Source organism: Hyla sarda, chromosome 2 (assembly GCF_029499605.1).
Source record: "Hyla sarda isolate aHylSar1 chromosome 2, aHylSar1.hap1, whole genome shotgun sequence".
Taxonomy (NCBI): domain Eukaryota; kingdom Metazoa; phylum Chordata; class Amphibia; order Anura; family Hylidae; genus Hyla; species Hyla sarda.
This window is the reverse complement of record NC_079190.1, coordinates 422065731-422085722: the sequence shown is the minus strand read 5'-3', so window position 1 is coordinate 422085722 and position 19992 is coordinate 422065731. Positions and strand designations below refer to the sequence as shown.

Here is a 19992-nt window from a genome sequence, read left to right as displayed (position 1 = left end):
TGTCCAGGTAAAGTATGTACAGGATCAGGGACTCCTGTCAAAGGCAAGAGTCCCTGCTCCTGTACAGTACAATGAGTGGCAGAACACATTTGCACAGCCCAGTGAATGTAGTCCGTATGAGCTGAGATGCATACACCATTTCCACTAAACTTGGGCTGCTCAGTGTACAGGTGCAGGCTAAGGTATAAGGAAAGCATCCAAAAAGAATCAAAGTTTTTTGTGAAATTGTAACGGAATCAATGTGCTTATTTCTACTTGTGATACACCCTGTGAGCACTAACAGAGTGGTCATTTAGCAATACAGTAGTACTGTATTGTATTGTACATGCTTGTCCAAGTCCCCTAAGGGGACATCTGTTAGCTCTATTTGATGTGGCCCCTAGGTAAGCAGTGTCTGAACATTTGTACATGGCCAAACTATTAAAATACATTAAGGGTATGTTCACACTGTGGAATTCCAGCGGAATTCTGTGAATGGAATTCTGCAAGTAGCGGACAATTCCGGCGACATGTTCATTCTTTGCATGGAATTCCACGAGTACTGCATAGCTGTCAATGGGGTCGGCGCAGTGCCCCGCGGTCCTACCGCTGAAGCATCTTTGGCGGCGGCCACCTGGCGGAATCCTAGCTCGCGGAATTCCACGAACGGAGATTCCGCAGTGTGAACATACCCTTATCCTGCACGGTAAATGCCATTAGAGAAAAAGAAAATTGTGCTTTTTTTGTCATCTCTTCTCCCAAAAAACATGGTTTGAAAAGCAAAAAGTTCTATGTACCCCAACATGGTACCCCAAAAATTTAAGTTCTAGTGGTCAGAATTTGCAATAAAACTAGGGTACAATTTCGCTACGTTCCTGCCCCTGTTAATTGTATCGGCTGCATCCTGACATATACTAGTAATGGGAGCAGTGGACCCCATTCACTTCCTTAGCGAACATAGTCAACCCTAGTGTCTGTTTGGAATATATCCGCTAAATTAAGCAGACTCATAATGGGGGTTGTTGCGCTTTAGAAATAGTGCATACGTCCAGAAAGGAGTCACCAGTTGACTTTGTTCGGCCATAGAAGAGAATGGGGTCCATTGCTCCTGTTAACAGTATACGTCGGCATCCCGTTTTTGGCGGGATGCTGACAGTTCCAATAATGGGGGTTTGGCGGGGGGTGGTAGAAACACAGTGTGATCGTGCCCTTAAAAAGTTTTTTTTTTTTTTAATGGCAAAACACAACAAAAACTACCGTATATACTCGAGTATAAGCCGAGTTTTTCAGCACGATTTTTCGTGCTGAAAACGCCCCCCCCCTCGGCTTATACTCGAGTAAACTCTCCGTCTGTCAATCCCTTCTCAGTGGTCTTCAACCTGCGGACCTCCAGATGGGAGTTGCAGTTTTGAAACATCTGGAGGTCCGCGGGTTGAAGACCACTGCAGCCTTTGTCATCATCCAGACCCCCCCTTTAGTTTTCTACTCACCTCCCCTCGGTGGAAAGGAAGGGTGAGCTGGTCCGGGCCATCTATGCTTCAGGGACCGTCCGGTGGGGAGGGTTAGTCGTACCAGGCCGGCCCTGGACTAGTGACGTTGCCTTGACGACGACGCACAGGGACGTTCATACGCAGCAGACGTCCCTGCGCATGACCGGCCCTGTGCGTCGTCGTCAAGGCAACGTCACTAGTGACAGCTCAGGAGGACGCCATGTAACGCCACAAGTTTTTCGTTTCACAAAACATGACAAAATGAAGTATGCCATTAAAAATACAACAAAAATATAAACCTTTATTCGGTTCTGTCAATGAAAAAAATGTAATGGCTCTTAGAGGGAGAAGTAAAGGTGAGAGGTAAAAAAAAAAATAATAATAATAGCGTCGCCAAAAATTGCTGCAGGAAAAAGGTTACATTTTGCCCATGATTCTTTGTTCAAAATGTTGCCAACCACAAATCCAAGGAAATCTAAATCAATCCTCCTGAAGTAGCGCGTCAGCTTTAACTCCCTTAAAGTGAGAAACACAAGTTCACAATATCCATTTACTGAACAGTTTTATTGCCTTTTTAAGAAAAAATCTTGTAAAATATAAATACAAAGGCAGGTGGTTTACTTACAAAGTTTAAACACATCTGAAAACATTGCACACACATCTCAGGAAATTCGAGTTTATATACAATTTATCTGGACTGCAACACTTTATTTTACAGCTTCCATATTTTACAAGCGAAAAAAATAGCTCAAAGTCTGTCTTTAAATTAGAGCATAAAATGTCTGGATGTATGTATATATTTATACATGTATACAAGCGTGTGCACACACATGATATATATTATATATATATATACACATACACGCATATGCACACACTCAATTTAAGTGTGAAAACTAACATTTCGGATTTTAAATTAGATTACAAAACTTCAAACAGCTTTCTATGGATATTTATTTATATGTGCAGAATTTTCACTATATATTACAAAATTTGGATCATATCCAACAGTTACCAAAAAAACTGGTAATTTCTGTAAACATAAAAAGGTCATGAAGTGCCACTTCTTTTTGTCCATAACTTGGTAAAATTATAAAGTATTTCTCGTGCCTTCAGTGCTTTGCAAAAAAGTCAGTCTTAATTACGAAAAATATATAATAAAATAAAGTGTTACAATAAAAAAAAAGAAATGATTACATCTCCCAAAGCAAATGTGCACTGAACTTTTCAGGACCTTATAAATCTATTTCAGTTTTCTGGGGGGGGGGGGGAGGGGGAGAGAGAAAAAAAAAATTTCTCATATATGGATATATATATATATATTTATATGTATATTTATAGATATTATATATATTTTTACATCAGTATTTATAGAATAGTGTTCTCTCTATATCACATATTCACAAAATAGAAATTATTTTACAGAATTGGGTAAGGACTTGGCTTTTTAACAACTGGCATAAGAAGGGTCTCCTTCAGGGTCCAACCACTCAATGGAGGAACCAAGTAATGTTTGCAGTTCACTTGTAAATTCCACAAGCTCAAGCATTTCTTTGCTGTCTGGACTGAATTGTTCAAGGGCTTCGGGTGCAGAAAAGAGCTGGCTGAGGGATACTTGCTTGTAGAATTCGGCTTCTGTAATACTGACTATTTCGAGGTGAGGATGCTCGCTGCGGAAAGACTGGGAGGAAACCTTTAGCTGCTTGGTGACGTCAGACAGAAGCAACCAATTCCTGGGCCTAAAATGGAAAAAAAAAAAAAAATATATATATATATATATATATTTAAACCGACTGTACGACCACTGTGTACAAAGCAATATACACTACTACAGTGGTCCCTCAAGTTACAATATTAATTGGTTCCGGGACGACCATTGTATGTTGAAACCATTGTAGGTTGAGACCAGAACACTATGGAAACCTGGTAATTGGTTCTAAAGCCCCAAAATGTCATCCAAAAATAGGAAAAAGTGAGAGTTAAAGAAAAATAAGTAGATAATTAAAATAGATAAAGCAAATCCTTACATATAAAAGTAGGAAAGATCTGCTGGGAGCTGTAATCACTGTCTATTTCAGTGTTTTCCAAGCAGGGAGCCTCCAGCTGTTGCAAAACTACAACTCCCAGCATGCCCGGACAGCCAAAGGCTGTCCGGGCATGCTGGGAGTTGTAGTTTTGCAACAGCTGGGGGCACCCTGCTTGGGAAACACTGGTCTATGTAGAGGACAGGAGCGTCTTCAGGGTCCTGTACAGAACACGTAATGTCCTAAAAAAGTAACATGGAGTGGCCCTCACCTGGTGTCCAAAGGAGCAGGTAACCCTGGTACAGGTAGAGTGTACAGAACATGTAATACCTCCATGTACTGTAGGGGGCGCTACCAGACATCAGTCAGTGCATACGCTTCAGTAATACAGGGCTTTTACCAGTAAATTGCCCATTCTGATTGGTTAGTTCTTCCGGCCATTGACATGTTTCGGATCTGGACTGTACGTAGCATTGTATGTTGAGTCTGGTCTCAACTTACAATGGTCCAGAAAAGACGATTGTATGTTGAAACTATTGTCTGTTGAGGCCATTGTAAGTTGAGGGATCACTGTATAATACTACCATTTGTAATCTTCATGTAGGTCTTGAAATACAGCAAGTGCCCTGGAGGCGGCTCATTGCCTTAGGAGTCCACAGCTCTTTATATCTTCTCTTACCTATAACTGACAGCAGAGCCCGCCTCCTGGACACTTGCTGTAGTACTGGCATTAAATGTTGCATGACCAAAAAAAAGGGTATGGCTACACACCCCTCTGACCTGGATTTTTCTTACTACTATAGACTTCTATAGAGAGAAATGCCAATATTTTGTCCCAAAAAACACCATCATCTCAATGCTGCCACTGAGGCAAAAAAAAAACGGAAAAAAAAAAATGCCAAAAAGGAAAAAACACCAATGAAACCTAGCCATAAAGGAATTTTGTTCTGCAATCTAGAGACAGATTAGGACAGATGATGAAGATAACGTACCCCTGCGAGAGAGACACCTGGACATTATAGCAAGGTAGGAGAGGGATCTCTGAGAACTCAAACTCAAAAGCATCCACACATCCGTCTTCATCATCATCATCCGGACCCGGTGGATTCGCCAACACGTCAAACCCATTTTCATCCTTTGAATCTGAGGGGAGAGCGATATTAAGATTAAATACCACATGAAAACTCTTCTCCTAATGGGTTAAATCTGAAGACTAATATAAATTACTGTAAATGACTTTAAATCATGAGTTCTACAGACACTAAAGGTCCCTACGGTGACTAATAGACTATCACTTGTCAAGTTTGAATGACAAGACTAAAATATAATATAATATATATATAGATTGTGACTAGGGAGCAATTTTCACATAGCGTTTGGCAATGAGAAACCTGTCAAATTCAGATATTGTTCTGTTTACACCCGATATCAACTTCCTCCCGTTCCTAATATATCCAGATATTCATGGGTGATCACTACATGTCCATAGGCCTCATGTCTGAGCTTTCCTGTGATCTACAATTTGCCTTCCTGGAATTGATGTGACACTAGGAAATAATTGTAGATTACACAAGTTCCAGCACCTGTCAGTAGATCTTGCCATCAGTCACAACTTATTTCCAGCTACGTATCTTATAATCTGCTTGTAAGGATTTTTTTTGTCTTCTAATTAACAAGACATAATAATGATTCTCACCACAGACGGAACTGCCATAGAAATCCCAGGAGAGTCCAGGGTCATCTACACTCCGACCTTGTAAATCTGTTAAGTATTCTAGAGGAGGGGGAAGGGGAAAGGAAAGTTAGATAGGCATAGAAATGGGCTATTATATACACATACATACAATTGTCATGCAACTTAGGTTTCTATTCCATATTTCCCATCGAAAGGTTTCCTTTTTAAATATGTCTGCACCATATGTTGTCTTGTAATTGTATGGGCGTTCTAGAGAAGATAACCCTCCTTTTCTCTGTCTGTACTATAGATCATTCTGTCCCTATTAGCTAAGCAACGTCCCCTATAGATGTGCCAACAAAACAGAGAGAGAACAGGTGATGACCCCTACTGGATTTCTACTATACTGTTTGTTTCAGTAGGACTGATCTTCTATACACAGTTGTGCAGCCAACATGTCAATCAGGCCCTGTGCACACAGCATTGGATATTAAATATGGCGCTATTCTTGCCTAGAATCAGTGTTATTCTGATGCATTTTTCAGAAGCAATGGAATAATGTTTCTTTTAATTACAAAATAAAACAAAAAGATAAAAAAAAGATACATCCATTCTTATAGACAATGATGATACGGGAGTCGCCTCCCAGCCGCTTGGCCTTAGGCCACTCTGAACGGAGTGAGATTGCTCTAATACTAGAAATTTATTTTTGTGTGACTTCCTCCTACTAACCAATAGACACTCTGTTTAGACTGTTATTAGTTACCGAGTGAAAGGGCACTCCCTTGCTTACTTTTTGAACTGTTACCCATTTCGTGCTTGTAAAAGTTTATGAAAAACTTCAATAAACCTTTTGATTTGAAAAAAAAAAAAAAAAAAAAAAAAAAAAAAAAATTAGACTTTAAAAAAAAAAAAAAAAAGATACATACACCCTCCACAATAAGAAAAAAAACGCAAAATAGACACTGTTTCCCCTAAAGATGTGCAGCATTAATAATCTGTACATTAATCTGGTTGTAAATGTGTTTTGACTATATGAAGCACTTTCTTTTTTTTGTCAAATACGAATCTCAGAAACCAGCATCTAAAGTGATTCAGTCTAAACAGTCGCAGTCCTGACAGCGGGGGCAGTGCAGACATGGTATGGCAGCACGGGAGCTATTAAACCTGCGGGTTAAACCAGGTTTCAATCCAGTCGCTGGGATTTCTCATTACGTGACAGCTAAGATCGCGCGCTGCCTAATTTAGCCGTCTTCGGTACAGTAGGAGGGGGGTGGCGGGGGGAGGAGGAAACAGCTATCACATCTGCGTAGCGAGGCTGCCAGAAAATGTACCCTGCTGTCTTATAATGGTAAAATGCCCTTGATAAGGAAACTGCATGTTTTTTCTCAAAGAGTTAATGAAAAAAAGAGGATGCAGACAATTCTAATCTGCGGATGAAAGCTGCGTCGTGCCAGTTACACAGCCTTACATAGAGTATTCTGCTATTTCGTGATCGTACTATACACAATGATCTAATCTGGACATACATCACATTCTTGGCATTCTGACAGCTAAATGACTATGTTTCCGAGGCACAAATATGGGGGGAGATTTGGGACGGTCTTCTAATAAGATTCTCTTTGTTGCCCGTAGCAACCAATCAGCGCTCATCTTTCATAATCAAAGAAATATGAGAAATTAAAGCCAAGCTGTGATTTGTTGCTATGGTCAACAAAGAGAATCTTACTACAGTGACCCCCCGACCTACGATGGCCCCGACATACGATCATTTCAACATACAATGGCCTCTCAGAGGCAGCATCAACATACGATGCTTTTGTATGTCGGGGCCATCGCATAAACGGCTATCCGGCAGCGCAGACTGCTTCAGCTGCCACTGGATAGCAGTTTACGGTGCCCTATGTGGTCCACTGACGATCACTTACCTGTCCTCGGAGTTCTGGCGCATCCTCTCCGGGATCCCCTGCATCGTCGGCGCTCTTCATCGTCGTCATCACGTCGCTGCGCATGCCGTCCCGTCATCCAATAGGAGCGGCGTGCGAAGCAACGTGATGGCGGCGACGGAGAGCAAGGATGCCGGGGAAGCAGAGGCCTTGCCGGAGCGTCGGGGACGCGGCGACAGCGATGGAAGGCGACATCCAGGGCACCGGTGACGAGCGATGGACGGTCCGGAGCAGCGAGGACACGTGAGTATAACCACCAATACCAGTGGTCTTCAACCTGCGGACCTCCAGATGCTGCAAAACTACAACACCCAGCATGCCCGGACAGCCGTTGGCTGTCCGGGCATGCTGGGTGTTGTAGTTGTGCAACATCTGGAGGTCCACAGGTTGTAGACCACTGTCCTATACTTTACATTGCACGGATCCCTCAACATACGATGGTTTCAACAAACGATGGTCCGTTTGGAACGGATTACCATTGTATGTTGAGGGACCACTGTATACTGGTGCAAGTACACCCCAGTTCGGGCATACAGCAGTGGGGTCATTCATTCCAATGAGCCCACCGGGGTCAGCTAGTTACGCCGGTCGAGTCATTTTCAGACTGTATGTGTTATTTCACCACAGCAGAAAGCGGTCTTCAGTCTGAAAAAACTGGGGTATGGCGCGAGTACAGCAGCAGCCGATTTTAGACATCTTAATAAATCCCCCCCCCAATACTATACAGATACTGCAAATGCAAGGGAGACAGATACTTTATAGAACAATGACTATGAAAGCCAAAAAAAGTGTCATAGAATAAGACTCACCAGTCAGGAAGGTTTCCATCAACTCGCTATGTGTCATTTTGGCAATTGTTCTCCCAGAGTATGTTGCTAATGTAGGATCGGCTCCATAGGACAGTAATAAACGCACAATTTCTAAGTGATCGTTCTCCACGGCATCATGGATGGGCCTGAGAAAAGACAAAAAACAGGATGATCATATTATACTTGTAGTAGATTTCTCATTTAGCAAGATGTGCAATAGAAATGATTCAAAAAAACAAACACAATACATAGCTACATCCTTTTAGAAACAGCGCCATTAAGGTCCATTGGCTGCATCCAGTACTGCAGCTCAGCCTTGATTAAAGGGGTTATCCAGGAAAAAAACTTTTTATATATCATATATATATATATATATATATATATATATCATATATATATATATATATCATATATATATATATATATATATATATCATATATATATCATATATATATCATATCTATATCATATCTATATATATATCATATATATATATATATATATATATATATATATATCATATATATATCATATATATCTCATATATATATATATATATATATATATATATATATATCTCAACTGGCTCCAGAAAGTTAAACAGATTTGTAAATTGCTTCCATTTAAAAAATCTTATCCCTTTCAGTACTTATCAGCTTCTGAAGTTAAGGTTGTTCTTTTCTGTCTAAATCCTCTCTGATGACACCTGTCTCGGGAAACGCCCAGTTTAGAAGCAAATCCGTGTCATCAAGAAGCACTTAGACAGAAAAGAACAACCTTAACTTCAGAAGCTCATAAGTACTGAAAGGATTAAGATTTTTTAATAGAAGTAATTTACAAATCTGTTTAACTTTCTGGAGCCAGTTGATATATATAACTGGAATACTGGAATACCCCTTTAATTCAACGGGGCTGAGCTGTAATAGCAAACACATACTGAGTCGATGTTTCGCTTGCTTAGATTTATGGCACTTTTAGCATGGCCACATTACAGTAATTGATGCATTAAAGGATCCGAGAATGTAGCAATAATTTCTCCTTCTGCAATCTTGCCAACAGCTACCCACCTTGTGCCATCCTGTGCGCTGCAATTGACATCTGCCCCGTGCTCCAAAAGATGGCGAACAATAGTCAGCCAGCCTCTCGCACAAGCCTCGTGTAGGGCACAATAACCTGCATTGTCTCGGTGGTTAACATCACAGGATTTGCTTTCCAGGCAATAAAGAACCACTTCCTGCAGGAAAAGAGATTGGAGATGGTCACTATAATTAAATGGCTTCTAAAGTGCAGCCTTCCTTTAACATACACATTAATAAAAAAAATTGCAGCCGCCAATTCAGCCCCAAAACAATAGAGAAAATCATTTAAAGCAGGAGCTGCGCTGTGTGAATGGAGGTAGACATTACTCCCGATGCCCAGGACCTGAAATCATTAAATATTCAGTTGACATTGTCTAAAGTTCACACAATGCTAATATAGTCATAATTAATGCAAAGCTATAAGCACTAGGTAGGACCTGGATGACTGCAAATTATAGCAATTTGTATCGATATGAAAGGTTACAGCATGATGTCAAGTTTAATCAATGCAATAATCCTTAATGTCCTCAGATAATTGAAAGATGAGTAAAAATGCAAAAACCAAAAGTTAAGGGATTTATGGCTATTAAAAGCTGAGCCAGCTGAACACTAAAGCTGGAAATGCACATTATTGTTGGCCAAGCCATAAGATATCGGCAGGGCCGTCCAACCGTCTAATGTGTATGGTGGCCTGCCGACTCCAACACATGATTTGGGCAGCCAGGTTCTACCTTTTTATTTTCATTCTCACTTACAATCCAGTCCGTAGTTTACAAACAAGCTCAAAAACCACTGTCAATCAAAGTACAAGGACTATATAAACCCTTCACTAACATGGGATACTCTATATACTGCTACTGAAGAAGGGGTCCCACCGAAACGTGTTTAGCTGATATACCTAACCTATACAGATCACCGATAATAAGACTTTCAAGACTTTTTAACCTTATTCACATTTACAACAGCTGGAACCCCCTGCAACCGGGACCACTGTTCAGACGCGCGCTCTCATACATATTATTAATCATACAACTAGTCTGTCACATCTATCATATATATATATCTATCATATATATATATATATATATAGATGTGAAGCTTCGACTAGAAGAGGAGAGCAGCACACCATGGTAGTAACGTACAGATGGTGGGTGCAAGCGGTTGCAGGGGCCCCGGTCCTGGGTCCAATAAGGCAGATAGCAGAAAGGTTGACTGCAGCATACCAGCGTATCCAATAAAAAGTTGTAGCTTTATTCCATAGATACAATGACTACGTTTCTGTGGTCTCACACCACCATTGTCAAGTCGCCAATATATATATGTGTTTGTATATTGGCCTTATACCTTCTGTATATATGCACATCCCTTGACTTCTGTAAACTGCTGTCAGCAGGCCTTATACCAGTGCTTCCCAACCAGGGTGTCTCCAGCTGTTGCAAAACTACAGCTCCCAGCATGCTGGGAGTTGTAGTTTTGCAACAGCTGGAGGCACCCTGGTTGGGAAACACTGCATTATACCTATATATTCAGTGGTGAATTGTATATACAGAGATAACTGCTTTATGAACACAATTCTACTTAGATATCGACTGTTTTCTGCCAATTAAAAATAAAAAAATTTCGCAGAAACCAAGGAGAAAGCAAGAAAAAAACAACAAAAAAAACACAGTGGCAGCTGCATGATTTGCATGCAAGGCAAAGCAGCATCCAAGCTGCACGTAAAGCATATTGCCATTTCTCAGAAGACGTAGGATCCAGGAAACCTGCTCTGCCGATCTATAAAGGTTAAGGAGACTGCTCAGAGACGCCGCGCATGTTGATTCACTGCCTGGCGTTCAAGCTTGTTATTAGTCAGCAGGCAGAGGGAGGGGTAGAGAATAGCTCAAGAGCGTTTTATTCATTCGGATTCAAACCAAGCAGGGAGAGAGTACGCTAATCTGTGCTCTGGGCGCGCCTGACCCGAGAAGACGGTCGCTAGGATACAGCATGAAGCTTTCTCGTTTAGTCGGCGCTGTACATATTAGAATAAAGCGAGAAGCGGCAAGCTAATGAGATGCTCGTCCTAGGGAAGGAAAGATATCCTAGGGTCACGTGTCAGGATCAGGTACGGGCAACTGCAGGCTACCAGCGCAGAGATCGCTTTTCTGACACGCAGGAGGCCTTGCTTCAGTAACTCAACAACCTGTTCTAAATGGCGCCAGCTACTATATAATGTTACAGTCTGGCTGGAAAGGCAGAGGCACAGAAGAAGACCAGTAACCATGAAATAATAGCTTATATTTCCATCGCCATTATAAAATAACATGATGAATTAATGCAGCTGCTCCTTACGCTGTTCACACACACACAGCAATCTTGGTGAAAATGCTCCGGAAGCCATTAGTGGATTATAATGGAAACAAAAAAAAAATAAAATAACACTTCTAAAATGCTAAGAAAATGCATGTAAACATCGTCTATTGTTTCCGGACTAACCTAAAACAAAATAGATGAAAGAGTTTAGAATTATGACTTGGTAAAGGTCTTCCTGTAGTGTCGATTACCAACATGACATAGGCCCTGACCGCACCGGTGGCGCGAGTTGTTGCTGGAGCAATGGGATAACACAAGTAAGGAGTTTATTCGTGAAACTGGTTGGAGCAGTCGCGCCAAGTGCTTCATGGAAAATATTCCATATGGATGGTCCCCAAACCATCATGTGCCATTTACAGTACTGTGGAGCTATTGGGTCCCTTTGATTACCAGGCTCTACTGCGATCACCTAATATGACGACACCTCCGGCAAAGGTTGGGTTCACATTTCGCCATCAACCCGTCAAAATTGAAGGCTGACGTATACTGTGCAAAAAGACACAGGTCTCATTAGCTTTAAAGGCCGGGACAAAGTCAACTAGTGACTACGTTTAGGAAATTTCCCATCTGTATACAGTGGTCCCTCAACATACGATGGTAATCCGTTCCAAATGGACCATCGTTTGTTGAAACTATTGTATGTTGAGGGATCGGTGCAATGTAAAGTATAGGACAGTGGTCTACAACCTGCAGACCTCCAGATGTTGCAAAACTACAACACTGGCTGTCCGGGCATGCTGGGAGTTGTAGTTTTGCAACATCTGGAGGTCCGCAGGTTGAAGACCACTGGTAGTAAAGATTGTGTCCCCGCCGCTCCGGACCGTCACCGCTGCCCTGGATGTCGCCGTCCATCGCTGTCGCGTCCCCGACGCTTCGGCAAGGCCTCTGCTTCCCCAGCATCCTCGCTCTCACGTCGCACAGCGACGTGATGACGACGATGGAGAGCGCCGACGATGCAGGGATCCTAAAGAGGACGCGCCGGAGCCGCGAGGACAGGTAAGTGATCGGCCCTGACATACAAAAGCATCGTATGTTGATGCTGCCTCTGAGAGGCCATCGAATGTTGAAATTATCGTATGTCGGGACCATCGTACGTCGGGGGGGGGGGGGGTCACTGTACATGTGTTCACTCGGGCTCAAAAAAGCAGCGCACCATAGAGCAGTCCCAGTAAGTACACATACAAGTTCAGGATATGACCCAAAAGTAGTGACTATTTTTGGGCCATTAAAGTCAGCGGCGCCTGTGCCTTTCTGTGCACAGTTTGACAACACATTTGAACAATTCCAATGTGAACTCGGCCTAACGTGACAAAAATAAAAAAATTAAATGTAGGCACCAATCCAGATGATTCTAATGAATGCCCTCATCTATTTTATCCTCTATACAGAACACACTTGATTCCAGGAAACGCCGCTCAATTGGCAAAGACTGAATATACACAATGGAAAATGTCTGAAGAATGCATTTAGCGGTATCAAACAGGCTACTGTAAAATCAGAAAAAAAAATAGCGGGGTGAGGATGTAGACCTAGTTTTGCTTTCTTCTAACCCGAGAACAAGAACGTGAATAAAGCAGAATGGTGACAGTGTCAGCGCTGTCTGGAAAGCACCCCTTTGAGTATTCTTGGTAATGAAGAAAATGGAGACAACTGACACATTTCTCTGAAAACCAAAACCACTACAGGGTTTCACAATTAGGTTTCAGGATGGGAAAGTGCAGAATCGGTTATAACAACAAATGTAAAAAGACATCCTACATATCACTTTGACTTACGTTAAAGAAGAGCATTTTCTGATCTTCCTGCCTACACGCCTGTCACTCATCTAATCCTTAAATGATTTAAAGGGGTATTCCGGGTTTACACATCTCATCCTCTATCCTTCGGAAAGGGGATGAGATGTATGATCGCAGGGGGTCGCGCCGCTGTGGACCCCCGCGATCTTGTTGCAGCCCCCCGGCATTCTTTGCTGGGTGCTGCCTCCGAGACGGGGTCACGGCCGTGAATACCCCTTTAAGAGTGACACAAAAGCTTATATGGCTGTTCTGCCCCTAGCAAGCACAAAAACACACAAAAGTGTCACAAGGGGCACAGTAGATTCAGATCCGTCTATCTCCTATTGCCTGAGCAAAGGAAAGGTAAGATCTGCCACTCTGACCATTCCAAGAGTTAAAATGGAGAGTACTAGAGGTGATAGGAATAGCGTGTGCTTCTAGAATTGTACCATTACAAAAAATAGATAAATACTGGCATTATACCCTAGTAAGAAGAAGAAGAAAACCTAGGAAGCTGCATGGCATATAGTGCACGAGTGGGCAAGGTGTCAGAAAGGCTTATAAGATTTATAGAATCTGTAGGTACTACAACAGGCACTTACTTCATATCCCAGCCGTGCTGCTCTTTGCAAGAGAGTTTCTCCCGCATTCTTGTTCACAATGAGTCGTCGGGCTTCGGGTGGCATTGGGCGACTTGGAGTAATGTCTTGAATATGGTTGAGCAGTGGTGACATCTGGGATGGCGTGTGCAATAGAATCATCTGATCCGGCACTTTCATCGGAGAGTTATCTGGAGAAAACTCAATACGTTTCCTAAAGCCCTTTAGGCTGACCTGTAAAGAAGCACAGCACAATGTCAGAGGAAGTTACGGCATGACTGGTGGACTTAAAGGGGTACTCCGCCCCTAGACATCTTATCCCCCATCGAAAGGATAGGGGATAAGAGGTCAGATCGAAGGGGTCCCACCTGTTTCGGCTTCTGGCAGCGCTGGAGGCTCTCATCCTAACGCCTCACGACCACGGTGACGTGAGATTGTGACGTCACGACTCCGCCCCCCGTGTGACGTCACGCAGGGCGTGACGTCACACAGGGGCGGAGTCGTGACGTCACAATCTCACGTCACCGTGGTCGGGAGCCAAAGCCTCCAGCGTTTCCGGAAGCCGCAACAGGTGGGTGCTGCAGCCGAGATCCCCAGCGACGGGACCCCCGCGATCTGACATCTTATCCCCTGAGATAAGATGTCTAGGGGCGGAGTACCCCTTTAAAGTCCGAAATCCACATCAATTCTTGGTAACACAGGCTTCAGATCTCAAAACTACATGAGAATGATCTACTCTTCCTAGCGAGCACACCCTTCTAGTAAAGTTATTGATATATAATCTGTAGAAACTTTCTCTTTTGCCAAAAACCCCCTCTCTATACATAGACACTGCAGTAAACACGTATAATAAATGACCAAGGGTGCAACACGCAGAGAAAGAAAATGAAGGCAGGCGCCCAGTAGATAGAATATAATGTAACACAATGAATGACTTCAAGATGTCTACAGAGAAGCAGGAAATATTAGAAATCTATAAGAGGGTGACCTTTCTGATGCACTCCAATGTAGTTAGCACAGAACCAGCTATTAATCCTTTCACTTGTGAAATGCTGCCTGTCGCAAAAAAAAAAAAAAAATGTTGCGGAGCTCTTCGGAATAATTCTCCGGGCATAGTATTTCAGGCAATTAAAGGCGGAGGAAAATACAAATATAGTGCATATTACCCAGCATGCCGCCTGTCTAGTAGTCTCTGGATGGATAGGGCAACACACAAAAGTGCAAGCGTGATCAGAATTAGGAAGAGCGTATTGGCTGCCATATATCTGTGAACCACACTGACTTGACATCAGCTGCCAGGATTTCATTTGCCAAGGTTTGTGCCATTTTGCCGTGACAAAGCACTTTACCGCACAGCCAACTATTTGCAGCTGAGGTCACATTGAAAAACCACACTGACTTTTAAACGCAGTTCGCATCTGGTCTACACAGCTTTACAGAATGTCACATTTCTATTGTCACGTAACTCCTATATATGCCAGTAGTTTAAAACCTAAAACAAGGAGACAAACAAGCAAAGCACCTTTTCGTCAGAGCTTCCATTATCCATGATGTCATCCCCGGCTAGAAGTCTTTTTCTCTTTCTCTCCAGTGGAGTCAGGTGCTTTGTCTTGAATTGCCGTTTTCCAGAGGGCTTCTCATACTCGGTGTAATCCTCAGGCAATGACGCGACTTGGAGACTCCCCTCTTCATCTGTACATTGTACATAAGCCTTACGGCCCTCTCTAATCTTCTGCTGCTTGGCTGCTAACCTAAAGGCTGGGGAAAGGTTTGTCTGACTCTGCCGTTTGCTACTTGGGCAGCCAAGTGGAAAGCCTTTCGTGTGCGTAGACACGGGGATGTCTGAAAATGGAAGAAGCGAGAACAAGGGAAGGGAAAGAGATTTCAAGACGTTAAATGCTGCACAGCTGGAGCACAGAAATGCATATGGATTCTTACAGAACAAGCCTTCCTAACCCCGCAATTCCCATTACATTAATAATTAAACAGCAATTCAGTCCCTTCAAAGGCATAAATAAATATCTCAGAAGAGCGTGCTCTAAAAGACACACCGTACCTCCGCTAAGCTCCTCCAAGTCACTAGTGCTTTTGATTTCAGGTTTAGCTTTGAATGGCTTTTCCTCCACACTCCTCAGCTTGTTTTCGCTGTCTGTGATCTCCCGACATTCGGGAGCCTCCTTTCTGCCGAGCTGTCCCAGCTCCCTTAAGTGCTGCAAGTGCCTTTGTTTTTTGGGGTGCAATCCAGTGAGTTCAATACAGACTTTCAGGTTGGTGACCTCATTGCAGTGGGACTCTTCAAAGGATTTTTTAGAAAGTTCTGGAACGTCCCTTTCTTGCCAGTCATCTGAAAGAAATCCATAGATTAGTATTCTGCTCCAATATGCCTTTAAAAAGCACAGAAAGACCAATACGGAAACAGTACAGTGATCCCTCAACTTACAGTGGCCTCAACATACAATAGTTTCAACATACAATGGTCTTTTCCGGACCACCGGACGTTGAAACCAGACTCAACATACAATATACGGACAATCTAGATCTGTGAAACGTGTCAATGGCTGGAAGAACCGACCAATCAAAATGGACATTTACTGGTAAAACCCCTGTATTACTGAAGCGTATGCACTGCCTGGTGTCTGGTAGCGCCCCCTAAAGTACAGAGAGGTATTACATGTTTTGTACGCTTTAGCTGTCCCATGGTTAGCTGCTCCTTTGGACACCAGGTGAAGGCGACTCCATTACTTTTTTAGGACATTTTGTGTACTGTACAGGACCCTGAAGAAGCTCCTGTCCTACATAGAAGCTCCTACATAGACCAGTGTTTCCCAAGCAGGGTGCCCCCAGCTGTTGCAAAACTACAACTCCCAGCATGCCCGGACAGCCTTTGGCTGTCCGGGCATGCTGGGAGTTGCAGTTTTACAACAGCTGGAGGCTCCCTGCTTGGGAAACCCCAACATAGACAGTGATTTCCAGCTCCCAGCAGATCTGTCTTACTTTTCTATGTAAGGATTTGCTTTACCTATATTAGTTTTCTACTTATTTTTCTTTAATCCTCACTTTTTCCTATTTTTGGATGACATTTTGGGGCTTTAGAACCAATTACGAGGTTTCCATAGAGTTCTGGTCTCAACCTACAATGGTTTCAACATACAATGGTCGTCCCAGAACCAATTAATATTGTAACTTGAGGGACCACTGTATTCGTATTCTGCTCCAAATGCCTTTAAAAGCACAGAAAGACCAATACGGAAACAGTATAGTGTATATTGTGTAAAGGTGACGCTGTTCCCAAATCATCGTATGTTTTTATTCAGGGTAAGGAACGCATCTTCTAACATGTGTATTTAGTATCAAGTCCCTGGGGCCCGTCAACAAAAATAAATATTAAACAACGGCAACCGGTTCTAATACAGAACATGGTAAGAAAATAGAGAAGTGGTATCCCATGTCCGTTAGGCATTAAATATAGGTTACGAAATCTCTCTGGGCCTCCAACTTCTGCATTTTTTACATGCAGATTACTATAGGGATGAACTTCTGTTATGGCACTGAGGAAGTCTACTTACCGGTCTTTTTCCTTTTCACCCTTGCATCTTCCTGTGCTGCTTCTTCACAGGTTGAATGTTGGTCAAGATCACCGAGAAAAGGCTCACAAGGTTTTTTCCGTTTTAAGCCCACACACTGCCCTTGTAGGTTTGCGTCTATTGTCAGCTCTGGTTTCAGGTTTGCTGCATCACAGGAAAGGAGTTTCTCCGTATGACTATCTTCACTAGCCGCTGCTTTTACTATATGGTTTGAAGTGCCGGTCAGGTTTCCACTAGTGGTCCTAAGATCCCCTGGAAGGCATAGGAACAGGCGTTAAAATGTGCTCTATATCCCAATGCAGTATTCAGAAGACAACCATAGATCACTTACATTTTTAGTTTGACCAAAAGGTAGTATTGTCCTATTTACCAAGGACAATGTTCTGCACATAGTAAAGGTATGTTCACACTATGGAATTCCCCAGGTGGAATTCCGCGAGTGTGAACTCCGCGAGACCCGTTTACACTGCGGAATTTCAGCGGCGGACAATTCCGTCGCTGAAATTGTTCCGCGCAAAGAAAGAACATGCTCATTCTTTGCGCGGAAGTCCGCGAGTACTGCATAGCAGTCAATGGTGATGGCGCAGTGCCGCGCGGTCCCGCCGCCGCCGGCTGCCAGTCTGAATCTCCGCTCGCTGAATTCAGCGAGCGGAGATTCCGTTCACACCCTTAGAGACCATAAGGCCCCATTGATATCACATTTCAGCTCTCTGTGGTATATGTCAAAATGCATTGGCAGGGTTACACCTTTAAAGGGATACTTCGCCCCTAGACATCTTATCCCCCCATCCAAAAGTAAGGGGATGACATGTCTGATCGCAGGGGTCCCACCACTGGGCACCCCAGACATCCGGTGCACGGAGCGAACTTTGCTCTATGCCGGATAACTGGTGATGTGGGGCGGAGGCTTGTGATGTCACAGCCACGCCCCGCTCCTGACATCACGGCCATGCCCCCTCAGCGGTGGGACCTCCACGATCTCGGCTGTGGCACCCCAGACATCCAGTGCACGGAGCGAACTTTGCTACATGCCGGATGACTGGCGATGTGGGGCAGAGGCTCAATTAAAGTCTTAGGGCAGGGCGTCACGCCCCCTCCCATAGACTTGCATTGAGGAGGCGCGGCTGTGATGTCACACGCGGGGCGTGACAGTGATGAGGTACTGAGCCTCTGGCGCTGCACTCGACGCTCTAAACCAGTGGTCTTAAACCTGCGGACCTCAAGATGTTGCAAAACTACAACTCCCAGCATGCCAGGACAGCCAACGGCTGTCCTGGCATGCTGGGAGTTGTAGTTTTGCAACATCTGGAGGTCTGCAGGTTTAAGACCACTGCTCTAAATGAACACCGGATGCAGTAGGGAGATCTCGGGGATCCCCAGCTGCAGTGATCAGTGACCTCTGTGATCAGAAATCTTATCCCCTGTCCTTTAGGATAGGGGGATAAGATGTCTAGGGGCGGAGTACTCCTTTAAGTTTCAATTGAACACAGTCTACTTGTGACTACAATTGGGTCTGGTTTACATCTGCATGTTTTATCTGTAGGACACAAAAGTGTTGTCTACCAAGCCCACGCATATATATATATATATATATATTATATATATATATATTATAATATATATATAACGTATATGCTAGTGTAGAGCTGATCAAATGTAATCCACAGTACTTGGTCTATAAAAGCCTATGGGTATGCTGCAGTATTAGTCAGAATACTTTTTTGACACTATCCTAATGAAGACTGTGGACAGATCAGGTCATTTAACACACCAGTCCCCCCGACTAAGTCAATCCATATAAAGAATTTGCTTAAGGAGGAGAAGCACAAAGATGGAATCGGTTCTGCTGGACAGAATGCAGGAATGAGATCACAAACTCCTCTGCACGTCTAAGTCATTCGTTGGCATCTCAGGATCTCAGATTTGTCTGTTGCTTCATTATCTCGAAGCGGCGAGCGCTCACGTGACTCGCACAGATGTGATGCTCGCACGCCAGTTGCTTAGATCATTTGATCTGAAAACAATCATATGACTCACGCAGCACATGCATCCCATAACCTCTCCTTTGTACGGAAAAGCAACTCCACAGACGAATCACCATGGCAACATTTACTAGTCTCCTGGGCAACCAGGACGGCTTCACTGCCACTCGTACAAGGGCCCCCGATCCCCAAACTGGATAAAAGAATGTGAAACCACTTAAGGACAATGACCCGGGTTCATTCTTTTTTTTTTTTTCTCTGTTTGGGCAGCTGGAGGACTTGTGCCATTAGCGCAGCAGGAGCGAAGCATAATATTAACTCAATGTAATTAGAATAATGTGCTACACCAACTACTGCAATAGTGGAGAAAGGAATTTAGAAGACTGCAGAATAAAGTAGGGCCCAGTATTGCTGCAGCAAGGAGAACAGGTATTAAAATGACCAGATCTGTTCGTCTGCCTACACAGAATAATAACCTACTAAAGGCATTAGGGTTTTTGGGTGTTCACAGCTGAAAACTTCTGTTACCCCTAAGGCCCCTTTCACACTATAAATTCATCCGTTTTAAAGACCAGTTATAATCTTCCGTTATGAAAACCCTTTAAGGGGTACTCCGGCGCTTAGACATCTTATCCCCTATCCAAAGGATAGGGGATAAGATGCTTGATCGCGGGGGTCCCGCCGCTAGGGGCTCGCG

At 43.3% G+C, this 19992-nt stretch overlaps 1 protein-coding gene across 9 annotated transcripts in view; it reads right to left on the bottom strand.

Moving 5' to 3' along the window:
* Window positions 1–2014: 2014 nt before the first annotated feature.
* Window positions 2015–19992, bottom strand: part of BCOR (BCL6 corepressor) — a 235085-nt gene continuing 217107 nt past the window's right edge. For all 9 annotated transcript variants that reach the window (XM_056558900.1, XM_056558902.1, XM_056558901.1 and 6 more), the window contains 9 exons: window positions 17296–17565; window positions 15786–16073; window positions 15252–15571; window positions 13733–13963; window positions 8992–9158; window positions 7924–8069; window positions 5190–5267; window positions 4486–4636; window positions 2015–3208 (listed from right to left, as the gene is read on the bottom strand). In XM_056558900.1, coding sequence (XP_056414875.1) covers window positions 2917–3208; window positions 4486–4636; window positions 5190–5267; window positions 7924–8069; window positions 8992–9158; window positions 13733–13963; window positions 15252–15571; window positions 15786–16073; window positions 17296–17565 — 1943 coding nt within the window. In that variant the 3' untranslated portion in view covers window positions 2015–2916. The remainder of the gene's footprint in view (window positions 3209–4485; window positions 4637–5189; window positions 5268–7923; window positions 8070–8991; window positions 9159–13732; window positions 13964–15251; window positions 15572–15785; window positions 16074–17295; window positions 17566–19992) is intronic.